This window comes from Motacilla alba, chromosome 5 (assembly GCF_015832195.1).
Source record: "Motacilla alba alba isolate MOTALB_02 chromosome 5, Motacilla_alba_V1.0_pri, whole genome shotgun sequence".
Classification (NCBI taxonomy): domain Eukaryota; kingdom Metazoa; phylum Chordata; class Aves; order Passeriformes; family Motacillidae; genus Motacilla; species Motacilla alba.
This window is the reverse complement of record NC_052020.1, coordinates 2,924,025-2,939,033: the sequence shown is the minus strand read 5'-3', so window position 1 is coordinate 2,939,033 and position 15,009 is coordinate 2,924,025. Positions and strand designations below refer to the sequence as shown.

Here is a 15,009-nt window from a genome sequence, read left to right as displayed (position 1 = left end):
ATAACTCAGAGTAGCTGAGGGTGGAAGGCATCTCTGGAGTTCATCTAGTTTAGCCCCCTGCTCAGACAGAGTCAGCCACATCAGCAACCTGTTCCTGCATTTGATCACACTTAAAGTAAAAAAAAAAAAAAAAAAACCAAAACAAACAACCAAAAAAAAAAAAAAAAGGCAAAACTAACCCAACAAACACACCAAAAAAAAACCCCCAGAAAACCAAACCAAGACTTTAAAAAGATTGAAACAGAATTTCCTGTATTTCAGCTCAGGCCCTTTTCTTCTTGTCCTGTCCCTGGGCAGCAATGAGAAGAGTTTTGCTTTGTGTTGTCCCTGCATCCCTATGGGAATTCAAACACTGTTTTACCTATTTCAATGGAAAGAGATGAGGAAATGCTGTGGGATGCCTGGGTGCCTGTGATGCCCAGCTGTTTACTTCCAGAAGAAGCCTTGGGAGTATTCATTTACTCTCTTTCCTGATACAAGAACAAGAGGCATTGCCTGGCTCAGGCTATGAGCCACAAATTGCTGGAAACTGGCACTACACAGTACATAAATATAACTGTGCTTGGTTTGCTCCTATATCTCCTCACAGACTTTGGTTACTGAGTTCTGCTAGGGATATGACTTTGAACAAAACTTCATTTTGGCATGGTACATCTGCTTTTATTTTCTAAGACTTCAGAGAAGTTTCAGAGGGATAGATGCCCTCCTACAGGAAAGAAAAATTGTTTCTAGATGTTTATCTTGAAGCTTGATTATTATAATTGTAAATAAAGGCAAATATGCATGTATTATAACTTAGGTCTTGTTTGCTTTTTATAGAGTGTGAAATGAGCTTTCATTGGTAATTGCAAGTTTTCTTGATTGATGTGAAGCTGTTTTCTCTGTAAGCAGATATTTCTCAGTTTCTAGCTTTGTTCAAAGTATGAATTAAAAAAAAAAAAACAATATGGAAAAAAATCGAATTGCGAAGAGGTAATTTCCTTCCTTGTGCCTCAGGATAGCAAGAAGTTCTGAGCTGGAAAATTACATGCCCATAACATGACTGTTGACTCTTGCATTGAATGAAAGATGTACATCGAGAGGGATCTCTCATTACATGATTACAGCACATATTCTCCTTGAAAGATACAAGGCACTACCCCTTTGGGTCCTGCTTATGAATTTTTACAGCTTGGAGAACTGCAAATGGGCTTGAGAGTAAAGTGTATCTGTGACCAATGGAAACATAAAAAGGGAAGAAAAGTTGCAAGACTTCACAGACCTCCTGAAATTCCATGTCCCAGTGCTTCAAAGGCTTTGCCTCCTTTCTGAAAGATGCTGTTTTTATCACTGCACGTGATACCACACCCTTTGGGAAGAATTCTGCCAGCTATCAATAGAATTATTTATATACAAAACTTGTCAGGTTAGCAAAGGCACAGGAATGCAGTTGGTCATTAAAGAGGTAAGTGCATTTAAATATACTGTATATTGTGCATTCCAGTGAGAACCAGGACTCCTTTCCTTGCTGTGCCCTCTGTGTTCAGAGACTGAATTTGATTCTGAGCAGGAGAGCATTTCTCCAACTCTACTGCCTTGGCTAAGTGACTTCATACAGTACTAAATGTGGTAATTTGTAAAGCAAATCCATTTCAGTACAAAAGTGTTCTGTAAAATCTGTTCTCTCTAAAGGCCAAAATTAAGTTTAACATGTTCAAAACAACATTTTTTTTCAGTCTGATCTATTCCCTGTTTATTTCTGCTATCATATTGTCATTGCATCCAATCTGTCCATATATAAACAGTTGTAAACACTTCTTACCAATTTTTCCAGTACTGTGAATTACCATGAAGGGACATGAGATAGACAGAAAGAGGAAAACAGGGGATTTTCCATATGGTCTGAATAGTATATGATATTTTAAGAAGGCTATTTCCCATTTATATCCATTCATCTCTTTGAATTTCAATCTTTAAATCATTACCTTTTCTCTCAGGGCTGCTGTGAGGCTTAATTCATTAATGTCCATAGAGTGCTTTGAAATCCTTAGATAAAAGAGAGTATAGAAGTGGAAAATATTAAAGCAAAAATGTGAACTCACAACCTCTCCCTTTTTTACCTCACCTGTTCATGACGATCTTTATAATCATATCAACTTACCTTATAATCAAGGCAAATATATTTTCCTTTGATGTACAGATAACATGAGGTTGCAAATTTTTTAAAGAATATTTTTCATATTAACAAAGTTAATGTAAAAACTTCTTAGCAATGTTTTTAATCTTCTATTCTGTGCTTCCCCAATTAAAAATGTGGTCCTGGTTATATCCAACTGAATTTTGTAGGACTGCATCAATGCTGAAAGATTTACACTGCTCTCTCTATAGGCTCACATTCTGTTTTCCTAAACAGAAGTTCCTCCATCAGGTTTATATCACTTCAGACCGTAAAACAATTGGCCTAATATGATCTTTTCAAAATGCATAATTTTTTTTCTAAATAGGAACCATCTTCTCTGTCCTAAGAGCTGCACTGATTTCTGTAAAGCAGATTCCTCATTTTCATAGAATGATCAGATAATTCAGGTTAGAATTCCCTCAGAAGATCTCTAGTCCAAGTTTTTGCTCCAAGCAACGACATTAGATCAGGTTTCTCAGTGATTTATCCAGGCAAAGAATACATTTGCTACCACCTTCTATATGGAGCCACTAGGTTATCCATTAACTCGGCTGCCTCTGTTTCCATCTCTGAAGCTGTAAGACTGTCCATGGTCATTCTCAGTAACTTTTTCCCTAGAAAGAAGATTGGACAGAGGGGAGAGCAGAGTAAGAACTGTTAATAAGCCTCAGGGAAGTGTAAAGTAAGCCTTTTGGAAACCTTGGAGTACACATATTTAAGGACAGAGTCAGAGCAAGGAAATAAGGGTTGCCACCTCGACTTATTGGTTTGGATATTGGAAGTCCCATTCTCCAGGCCTGCTAAAAGAAGAAAATCCCTCTTGGCTGTAATCACTAACTAAAATCTGTGGAAAGCTGCTTTTTCCAGGCATTTGTGATTACCCTCTTGATCCACATGAGGTATCCCATACCATCTTTTACTGTCTCCAAGAGGAAAGGCTCAGTTTCCTGTTTTCTGTGTCAGCATGAAAAGACTGACCTGCTGCAGAAGGTTTCAGTTTTCTCTCCAGTGCTGATCTTACAGTCCCCAGCTGGGCAATGCTCCATGGTATTGCAGTCTTTACTGACAAATAGGATGGAGAACTCTTCATCAGCAGGGAAAAACCTCACCATTCAATGTTCAGTTACGACATTTCAGATACCCAGATTGTCCAAGACAGAGCAACTAGTCATGCTTTCAAAAAGATACCGTTGTAGTGTCTCTCGTCTTCCCATTGGAGTTCATATTAATTTCTGACAAGAGCCAATGTATTTCAGAAATTCCCCTTTCTGCTGCTGCTGTGACATTATCCTGCTCTTCCTGTTCAGCCATTTAAAGTCAGTAGGAAAGTTTAGTGACCTCTTTAATTGCAGACAGAGCAGATATCTACAAGCCAGTGTTGGAGAGCAGGGGGTTTCAACCTATATTTAAATACTCAAATAAGCATATGGTTATTAAGATTTCTCTTTAAACTTCAGGTCCAAAAGTTTCTCCTGTATTACATAGGCATATGTTGATATAATCTGGAATTTTGAGTTGACTGTAATATTGCTACTAGATATTAGGCTAGGGTTGTTTTACCACCACTTTGTCCTCAAAGAAGAATTAATCATTGACTTAACTAGAATGTTAATATGAATGTGTTGTTATGCATATGTTGATTTATTTAACTTTTTCAGCCTTCTAGGTCCCTTTTGAAAAAAAGCTTAGCCAACCAAACGTAACAAGATTTTACTTGAGTATGTATAAATGTTAAGTAAACAAAATATTTTTGCTGCTTATGCTTGCAGTACTCAGCTTCATTAAACACGTTTGTACACAGTCCACGGCCTTTTGCAGCATACATGACTACCTTGTGAGGCACATTTCATTCAGATAAAAGAAAACACAGAAAATGTGTTCTGGAGAACTCGTTTGAGTGCGGCTCTCCCAAGGCACTCTGGAGGTGTCCTGTTCAAGCAAAACAGAGAGCTCAAATATTGAAAACTGTGAGGAGAAAAAGGACTGTTGTGGTTTAACATCAATCAGCAGCCAAGCCCCTCACAGCCACTCGCTCACTGCCCCAGCTGTGGGATCAGGGAGAGAATCAGAAGAGTAAAAACTCATGGGTTGAGATAAAGACAGTTTTTCAGGGAAAGCAAAACTATGCACACAAGCAAAGCAAAACAAGAATTAATTCCCTGCTTCCCATGGGCAGGCAGGTGTTCAGTCATCTCCAGGAGAGCAGGGCCTCATCATGTGCAACGGTTACTTGGGAAGACAAACCCCATCACCCCAAACATCTCCCTTCCTCCTTCTTCTCCCCACTTTATATCCTGAGCTCAATTTCACATGGTCTGGAATATCCCTTTGGTCAGTTGGGGTCACCTGTTCTGGCTGTGTCTCTTCCCAACTCCCCAACTTCCTCACCAGCATGGCCATACAAAAAAGCAGAAAAGGCCTTGTCTCTGTGTAAGCCCTGCTCAGGCATAACAAAAATATCTCTATATTATCAATATTACTATTAATATCTATATTATTGCGTGTTCAGCAAAATCCAAAATACAGCTCAGCACAATCCTAACTTAATGTTTGCAAAGGTGTTTCATTACAATCATGAGTGACCATGGAAGGTGCTGGCTGACCATGAACACAGGCCATGGAGGGAGCCAGTTACTTTAAAGAAATAAACATTCTAACCACGAAAATACACATTGACAACTCTGAGGATGACAGAGATGTGAGCTAACAATAAGAACAGCGGACAGAGGGTTGTCCTAGAATATTTACACTGAAATATAAGGCACGGTGAAACAAATTCTTAGTGTTTATGAGCCATGAGTGAGGATATTTCTTACCAAAGAAATATTTCTTACCAAATATTTCTTACCAAAGAGGTCCAGATGCCCACCTTTTAACAAGTATAGGAGCCATAATTCATAAAGAGCAGCTTTTTTTTTCTTTCAAAGCTGTCATTTAAATTTAGTGTTTGAATTTTCTCTTTAGTCTAAATGGTTTCCAGATCGCAGGAGAGGTAAATGGGTGAAACAGCTTCTGGGATATACCTGTTGCATTCAATTGATCAGCACTTGATTTCATCTTCCAAACCTAAATGTTATTCAAAGAAATCTTTCATATTTAAAAAGGAAAACCAATCCTCCTCATGCCAAAGAATACAATGAAGAGTGACAGGATCTGGCTGCCTAAAGGAAATCTATTAGCTATCTCAAGAGTTAATCTTTCAAAGGTTATATTGGGTTTCAGAGAGGCAAAATAGATTCTAAAGATGCATTCTATCTGCAAAAGCAAAAACTTTTCTTAATGTACATGCATTACACAATAACATCTTAAAAATGCAAAATAAGACATTTTCAAGAATCCATTGCCTAAAGTCAGAACTTATATGAACATTCAAATTTATTAGCTACAGCCAAAAGTACATAACGGACCCTGAAAAAATTAGTAAGGGCGTTGGTATTTTAGTTTAACATCCCTGTTTTTTTGCTATCTAAACACTCCTACCACTGCAGCCATCAGTTTTTTAACAGAATATTTTACCAAACCCTGCAGCCGACACACAGACAAATGAACTCAACGCTGTCCTCAAAAGTCTGTGAAAACACCTCAGGAAATGTTGGCTCTTACAGTCTATGGATCAAAGCTGAATTATCTGAAGCTAAATTATTTAAATTCTTCAGATGATGAATTGCATGTAGCTCTTAATGAATGTTTTGTTTTCTAATTATGAAACATTTTTCACTTGAAATAAAAACTAGTTCTTTGAGAGTATGAATAATATTCAGTATTTTAAGGCATCTTTTAATGTGTTAGAACTGAACTTTCTCTGACATTTAGCAGCATCGGGAAAAAGGCCCTTGCAGAGGAAGCCTCATATTTCTAAATGCTCATGGCAAAGCATGGGTTTATGGCATCACGACTTCCACAGCACTGAAGAAACCTTGTAATACAATGGTGTTTAAAATGCATCAGGCCAGATCTTGCTGTCCAAGCTGAGATCACAGCTCCAAAGCATGGCCAGTGTCAGTGTGCACTCAGGCACTGAAGACTTGCTGCCTCTGAGCTCCAGCCAAGAAGGGCTTGTTTAGCACAACTTCTAGAGAATTGGTGGTAAAAGGCAATCTTTGATTTAACACGTTTACAATGCATGGCTGGCATTTAGACTTTATCCTTTGGGAACCTGGTGTGCTTCCACAGAACCCAGGGTGAGCTTAGATGACACAAAGCTGGCAAATTCAGGAGTCATGGGTCCCAGGCTGCTGCTCCCACCCCATGATCTTTTCCTTTCTGTGAAAATACCAAATGGCTTTTTCATAGGAATTGCACTGGGATTTGATAGACATTATCCCTGGACTAAAGGTGTGCATTTAAAGTGCTTTGTTGCTGATTTTTACAGGACAATGACTGTTCCCTTTGGTTATGTATGGACTCTTAAATAAGAGAATTATTTCTGTGCTAATATCTAATGAGAACTTGGACTTTGATAATTATCTTTTTAGAGTCCAAGGCTGTAACCTTACACATGATTACTTTTAGCTATCTAAGAACCTGGAATACATCAAAAGGATAAGAACCAACAAGAGCAGGTGTGGTTAAGATGCTGATTCAGTTGGGAGATGTGATCTTGGCAAATTCTCCTCATCAGCTCTGTGCCATAGCTTTCTGCTTCTAAAACAGAGATTAAATCCTGCTTTTTTTCTCTTGCCTTTTTGTCTAAATTGTAAGCACTGGGGAGGGTGCATATGTGCAACACCTTGTACACTAGTGCTTCTTGTTACAACCATAACATTTAATCAATAAAAATAAGCCTTGTGCTTCTTCGATTAATAAAATGCTGAATGTCTCAGTAATCTGAGCCAGAGAGGAACATATATTTCAGATGACCTTTAACTGGAAAGAGTGGGAGATCACTGTCCTTGCTTTCAGTTGCGGAGCATGAAGCCAGTAATGCAAATTTTGAGGCTCCTGGCATGCAAATTAACAAAAGAGGTGGCAGTACACATGTCTTTTCAAAGTTCAAAGCATCATGTGTGCACAGGAGAAAAAAAAAAAGGTTACACTTCTGTAGTTTTCTACAGTCAAGCATTCTTTCAAACAGAAAACCCATCACTTTGAAGAATTTACAGAAGAAAACCTCCACATCAACTAAAACTGCAGGCAAGCGAGTGAATGCAACTGCTGAGAAAAAGAAATAAGGGCCTTTACAGCAGTCCCATTGAATTGAAATTTTCCTTTATCACAGACAAGACTGTTCTAATCTTCTTTTCTACCTCTACTCACATATTTTAAAAGATAATTTTTCTAAACTTATAAATGCTACAGTAGAGGCAGAGGTTCTTAGTAATGTAGTATAAACCATAAAAAATGACAGTTGTGTCACACATTGACAGAAACTTCATCTTCCACGGGAGCTGGCAGTCAGCAAGTCCCTTAAAAGGGACTAGAAAAGGCCTTGGAACATGGGCCAGACAGAGAGTCACAGTAAAGAAGCTTTCTGCAAGACACATTGTCCCCAAAGGTCCCAAGAGCCACAGCAGCCCAGGCATTTGTGACATCTTGTTTTTCCAGGTAAGCTTAAAGAAAACCTCAGGCAACCTAAGTTCATAGGTTACTTTTTACAGAGGCCACATACTTTGACATTTAAAGTACAGAACTAAAGAAATGGTCTAAATAAGATGTAAATTTTATTTACTGGTAGATGTACCAAATACTGGCCTGAAAGCTTTGATGAATCAAGCTTTGAGGATAAAGCTAAAAGCAGCGCAAGACTGTAGCCATAATTTTATTTGGGGTTGAATTGAATTTTCTCTGCTCAGGAATGAGGTGCTACAGAAGGAGTCACACACAGGATGAACTAGCAAGTGTAGACAGAAAATGAGGAAAATGCCTTGAAAAGCTGCACTGGTGATATTCCTATCTGGGATAGGAAGGGTGAAAGCTGATTCTGAATCTATACTCCCATGGAACAGGAATCACTCCTCTTCTTGTTGGTCTCTGGTGGAAGGTGGATGGCAGAAGCCACTCTTGGTTCCTTGGGCTGTAGTCAGAGCAGGTGATGAAGCATGACCAGCTCATTGCCCTCAGAAATCAACAGTCCCTCAACATTATCCTACTTCTGTGGCCTCCAGCCAGCCCAGACTTGGACAGTAACATTCTGCTCAGAACACAGTGTGTTACAGCACTCCCACTGCAAAAAGTGCATTTCATTTTGGGGCCAAATCTTTCAATATAAACCCCCCTTTATTTTGCATCAGTGATAATATTTGCTAGCACTCCTCTTGCTCCCCCACAGAAGATGTGTGGGCCAGGCAGGGTGACCAAGGCTGCTGGGCCAGAGAATCAAGTTGGACCAAAGACAGCTTCTGTTGAACCTTCTGGAGTGCAGCTACTTGTAATTTCCAGAACTGGTGTTGAGCTTCCTATGTGGCTCTGCGAGGAGTGAACTTAAACCCAGACTGGCTTATTAGCACTAGCTTGTTAAAGCCTGGGAGGCTCCGGAGCAGCTGGCCCAGCTCCAAGCTATGCAAGGATCTGCACTAACGAGAGGGTGATACTATGTTTACATTAGTTTTTTGAATACACACCTCATCGAGACACATTTGATACCACCAATATATTGCATTAATAGTGCTGTGCGACCAACGCAGCCATGTGGTATCTCTCGGGCGGCATTCCCCGGACCTGTGTACCCGCAGTCCTGCAGCAATGCAGGATCCCAAGGCACGGGGACGGGATACAGGACAGCGGGCTGGGCTGGCTGGGCAGACGAGGGACACGACACGCTCTGTCCAAAAGCCTGCCCGCAGCGCTCTGCTGACGACACTGCGGCCTCGAGGGGTTTCTTTGGGCAGGTGAGGCGGAAGAGCCGAAGGGGCAGGCGGCCGAAGGGTGGCGGGGGGCGGTGTCCGCTGCTTTCCGCCTGGAGAGCAACACTCCACCGCCTCCGCCGGCCGCAACGCGCCTTCCATTGGCGTGGCGGCCCCACGTGGGAGCCCCCGCGCTGGGCGGCGCCGCGGGGAGGATGGGAGGGAAGGAGGGAGGGGGCTCGGCGATGGGCGGGAGCTTGTTGTCCTGGCGACGCCAGAGTGAGTTGTGGCGGCGGCGCGGAGCGGCGGCGTTGGAGCCGGAGCCGGGTGCGCCGGGCGGCCCCTTCCCCTGGCCCGGGCGCATGGGCCGCCGGCCCGCGGGAGCAGCGCCCAGAGCCGCCTCCCACGCCGCGGCAGCCCCGGCAGGTACCGGCGGGACGCGGCGGGCGCGGGGAGCCCGGCCCAGCGCGCAGAAGGGATGCGAAAGTTTGTCCCGGCGCGCCTGCTCCGGCGGCGGGAGGGACGCGGCCCCGGGCGGGCGGATCCCCGTGCCCCGCCGGCAGCGAGCCCTGCCCACCGGGGAGCGGCTCGGGGCGGGAGGGGTTCTCGGGGGGCTCTACCCCATCCACGGCGGGGCCGGCACCGGCCGCCTCACCGCGCTGCGCGGGAGCGGCTCCTCCGCGCTCCCTGCGGCGGGGTGGGCCGCAACTTGTGCGGGGTTCGGCGGTGCGGGCTCGGCGTCGGGGTCGCTCCCTCGGCGCGGTCTGGCGGGGTGGGCGCGGGCAGGGCTGGCTACCGGGCGGGTTGTGCTGCTGCTGCTCTCTGTGATTATTTGCACAGCACTGCTACTATTTTATCTGTCGCTGTGTGCCGGGCAGAGTTGCGCCCGCCCCGCAGCCCACCCCGGGCGGACGCGGCTGTCGTGTCCCCATACCCGCGGGGTTTTGTCTGGCCCCTCACACAGCCACGGGACTCACAGACTGCCAGGCTTCTGTTTCCCGTGTGAAAAAAAGAACTTGTGGATTTGCTTGCTTTCTTGTTCCCGAAACACGGGCAGTTGCGGGAATTAAAAATTCCTGGTATTGCGAGATTACTTACATTTTAACGAGAAAACCCCCTAATGTTGTGTTAATTTGCGTTACTTGGAACGGAAGATTGGCGGCCAGGCGGCGTCCTTGAGGATCTGGGTATCCAGCGAGGTAAATCTGAACGACGTTCTGTGCAGGTGGGGATCTTTTTGGGACTGTGTGTTGAGGACGTAGGTAGGACATACCCAGGTGGAGCCCTTATGGCTTAAATTTAAGAATATCAACTCATCTGTGGTTCATTGAGACTGTAAATGTGTTTAAGCCATGGCCAGGTGTAGGCTCTGAGCTCTTAGAGCTGTTTATTGAGGGAGGATGTTCAGTTGCAGCCCAGCCAGGTCTAGAGCCTGACTGGGGGCTTTGGATGTTGCTGTGATGGGAGAATGGGTTAACACCGACTTTGGGTCACTTGGGTTTTTTGTTGGTTTCAGTGTCTCTGGTTATGCAGTGATTGCCCCAGCAAACCTTACATTTTTTTCTTATTGAAGTTTTTGTTTTGCATTTTATGCCAATTAATTTGGATTAAATTAAATTTGTTAATAAATCAATTTCCACGGTCAGATACAAACAGAGATTAAAAAGTGAAACTTATTTTTACTGGAGGTAGTAAAAATAAAATTAAATTTAGATATACAAAAATGTTTTGGTTTGTGGCTGACTTGAAATAGTTCTTTAAGCCTCAGGATGCATTTTTTCCTCCTGTTAATATATATATTTTTAATATATGAAGCTTAATGTAGCTAACTTAGGCAGTGACACTAAATATCTATAACACATGGTCTTAGGTTGCAGGCATGTACTAAGTAGTTACTTCATACAAATAGATCCTCATGTGTTTCCCTAGAGAGGCTGTTTCCATGATGGTTAAAGCTGGAACATTGAATGCACAGGAACTTCCAGAGACTGCACTTTTTTTATTTTTTACTTTTTATTTTTTTTTTTTTTCTTTTTTTCCCTAGTTGAGGGGACTTTCATGTTGTCCTCAGTTGCACTGGTTATGTCATGCTATTCCAGCATGGCATTACACGATGTGACTGATGCAGTCTCATGTGTCACATCACAGTGAATTTACTGGAGGGGAAAAGTTTTCCTCGGTGGGGCTTAAGGATATTTATAAAATTTGGGTGTTTTTTTTGCTTGTGATATTTGGTGCTAAGGTCGGAGGCCATGAATTGCCTTCAAGGTATCTGTCTGATTTCTGTGGCTATTGGCAGGTTTGAAACCACAGATCACGAGGAGATTCTGGTTCAAAATAGAATTGGAAACCTCATGTTTCTATGTAAAATGGGTTAGATGTGTTTTTAGATTACTTTCAAATGGCAAAGCATTGCTGCAATCAGCTGTGTTCTTTTCTGTGCTCTTTAGAAGAAAGAGAACTGGCTTTATGGTGAGGAGCAGTGAGAGAGCATTTGAAGTGAGAGGCAAAAGCAGTATTTCTACCTGTTGTCTTGTCAAGATCTTTGCCTTGGCATAACAAGGGATGTCAGCATGTAGAACAAGCATTTCCACTGTGTTGTGAGAAATCTATTTTTTATGCTGTTTATCCTTCAATGGTGGGAGAGTGTCTGATGATGTTCTTATTTATTAGTTCCTTTGTTACATAGGACATAGATTTGGATTTTTTGGTGCTCACCGGGCTTATAACAACATGCCGCTGAATATGTGCTCTTATACCATGCTCAGCTAAGGTGGCTGAAATTGATTTAGTGTTTAGCCTTTTTAGTATGGAATTCAGTGTAGTAAATGTGTTTTTCCTGGTGCCTACATATTGAAGCCTGCTGATATTGATCCCACCTTATAAATTAATGCAGGAGACTTTTTGTCTCTTGTAGTAAACTTGTGCTTCTCAGTACAAAAAGAACAGCATTTTAAGCTGGTTGACCTGTTAAGATGTGATTTCAGGCTCTGCTCAGCTTTCCTTCCCAAGTAATAATAGAACCTGTTTGTTCCTGCATTATTGTGCTCAGGATTTTGGGAGGTGGCACTCATTAACTTTACAGACTGTGGAGAAAGATCCTTGGGTAGGGGACCCCAGAATAATAATTCAGGGGACTCTGAACCCTGGAAAGCTGAGTTTTGAGTTGATCCTTGCAGGCTTCAATCAGTGTTATTGTAGTAGGTTCAGCTCTGATGTACAGTATTGTGATTCTGGGCTGGTTTTATGTGAGAAGCCCCAAAGGCAAGGTAACACTCTAAACAGGCATCAAAGCATTTTGAGTAGCTTGGATGAGGAGTGTAGTATGTTCAAAACATGTAATTATTGTATCAGTTCTGAATTGTGGCTCCTGGTGGTGGACAGAGAACATCAATAGCTATGTTTTCTTTCAAGCTGGTAAAAACTGCTTTTTTTTCCCCCCCTCTTCTAGGTATTTGTTTGAGTACATAGAAGAAGATGACAAGTGTGCATGGATGATTTTACGTAATTAACACCTGCTAGATTTGCAAAAGGCAATTATCACTGCAAAGTGTTTATATTGATTTATGGGAGGAAGGCGGCCCATGAGAGGGATGCTGATAATATCAACACAGTGGATTAAATGCACATTTACACCTTTATTGACATATAAATTATCAGTGCCAGGAATGCCCTGAAAAGGCTGCTGATGGAGCAGTAATGTGGCACAAACTAGTGGGTTTGGATTCAGCTCTGTCATCCTTCTGTAAGGCACTTACATGGAAACCTTCATCTGAGCTACTATAGGATATAGAGGCTCACAGAATGGCTGCTTGTTGGAATAATGAGCAGTGACGGCAAACGGGAATTTAGAAGAATGATAAAAGACAATGGACGAGGTTTGAAGGAATTGTCTCGCCTTTTTAAAAATTATTTTTAGATTTTTATTGTTTGTACTGTGGATTTTTAGAGAAGGCTTAAAGAGGCTGGAAGAGTCTTTGTAGCAGGGAAATGGAATCTGGCTCTGAATCCAGCCAACATCAGAAAAGAAAGATTGTGACACATGGACTGGAAGATCAAAAAAGGGTAAGTGACAAAAGGTGGGAACACTTTCTGCTTAAATTACTGAAGGAGTTGCAAGTGGCAGAATAGCTCTACATAATGCTTTTATCACTTGCACTTGCTGCTCGCTATGCTCAGCCAGCTGTAGATCTCTTGATTATATGTTATAGAAAACGTTTATCTTTCTCATCTTCCAATGTATGGAGCAAAGAGCTGAGGGAAGGGGAAATTGTGATATGAGTGAAAGAAGGGAAAAATCTCTAGAATTCTGGCTGTTTGTTGATGAAGAGCCATACAGTGCAAATGAAGTATACTGACTCTTACTGAGTCTAGTCAGATTATTGATTTGTTGTGAGTTTAGCTTTTTTCCTGTTGATATCATTAGTGGAGTGGTTAGAAAAGTGCTTTCTTGGTGTTTGGTGTTTTCATTTGCTGAGAATGTTGTGCACTTGTCAGTGTCCTCATTGTCCTGGTGGAACTGTTTGCATTTTGCTGTAGTTGCCAGATGTAATTTTGGCTTTAATCAAAATGTACAGTGGAACGTGCTGAATGTCAGATGTCGGCCCTTATTTTGCACAAGTGCTTTGTGGCAGCTCTGTGTGTCAGGGTGGTGTTGAGTTATCCCATCCTAATGGGTTGGTGCAGTGAATTGACCTAAGAGAAGTCTTTGTCTCAGACAAAACTGTAGCTGGTGAACAGCTGGGACTCCAAAGTTGTTTTGTTGGCACCAGTCAAGCACACTACAACTTGACATGTTTCTGCTGTATAAATCATTGATGTCATCCTCCACACAGAGTTGATGTGGAATAGAAAATGCTGTGTTCAGCTCTGTGTGGAAAGCTCCTTTCCCCTGTATGATTTTTATTTCAGCTGAAAACTGAATTAGAAAAAACCCCATCAGCTGTTATTTTGCTGTTCAACAGCACTGTCTAATTTCAGGGAGAGGCAGGTTTGTGTCACAGTTTCATCAGGTCTGCTGAAGAATAAAAGTGGTTTCTCTGTCACCCCATTAGAAATCTAAGCAGCCTGGAAAACTTTCAGAAATTGGATAAAATACAGCTGCTTGCTTGGAGAGAAATGGCATTTGGGGAACAAAATAATACTCCTGAATGTATCTTAATTGCACCAAGCATGATCTATTAACTGACAAGCTGCCAAGGTCTTCCTTCTACTTTTTTCAAGGAAGCATTTTGTGACTGAAGTAAATCAATAAAGGTTGAAACAAAATCTGTCTATTGACTTAATTTCTGGAGGCTGCTAGAACACTTTTCCTCCTCCTTCTGAAGTGTACATTATCCTGCATTTGGGGTGTGATGGGGAAAACATTTGTGACCTGTGACACCGAAGTATGCTGTAATTGTTTTGATGCACCAAAATTAATATGCAATGATGTCTGTCTCGCCTTGCTGATAGGTATGCGAGCCTACATCTCCCATCTGCTCTTGGCTCTGAGTGTTTGGTGCACATGTAACACAGGGCCTCTGAATATATAATATAACCCCAAGTGAGGCTCAGTGGCAGCTGGGATAACATCAATTGGTCATGCTTTGCTGACATTCATTTTAACTTGAACTCTAGCCGTCATGGAAATTGTTAAATTTATAATGATATATGTAAGATCCATTTTAATGACTCTGCATGCTTGGGTGATCTCTCTCATTTGTTTGCAAAACAAGTCTTAATAGAGTATTACATTTCATTTCCTATAGGATTTTTCAGGGAAAGGTTACTGATGAGAGCTTTGCTTAGACTTCTGCTTACTGGGAAAAATCAGTTTGGAATAATGATAATGTTGATGCAACTTAGTTGTTGTTACTATGGAGTTTAATAGTGATGTAAACCTTAGTGTTACTAAGCTTAAACTTCTTAGATTTCTGATAGGGAAAGGTGTATGTGTGATCAAAGGCCTTTAAAATTAATTATCAATAGACACTTTTTTGTTATTGAAAATGAGGCTTTTGCTGGAAGAAAAAAGACCAAGCTCATTTTTAATCAGGTGAGTGCATTATCCTTTTTATCACAATATAT

At 41.8% G+C, this 15,009-nt stretch overlaps 1 protein-coding gene across 3 annotated transcripts in view; it reads left to right on the top strand.

Annotated features, from left to right (window-relative positions):
* The first annotated feature begins 9,230 nt into the window (after positions 1-9,230).
* NAV2 (neuron navigator 2) overlaps positions 9,231-15,009 on the top strand; it is a 373,713-nt gene continuing 367,934 nt past the window's right edge. For all 3 annotated transcript variants that reach the window (XM_038137694.1, XM_038137693.1, XM_038137689.1), the window contains exons 1-2: positions 9,231-9,366; positions 12,392-13,005. In XM_038137694.1, coding sequence (XP_037993622.1) covers positions 12,931-13,005 — 75 coding nt within the window. In that variant the 5' untranslated portion in view covers positions 9,231-9,366; positions 12,392-12,930. The remainder of the gene's footprint in view (positions 9,367-12,391; positions 13,006-15,009) is intronic.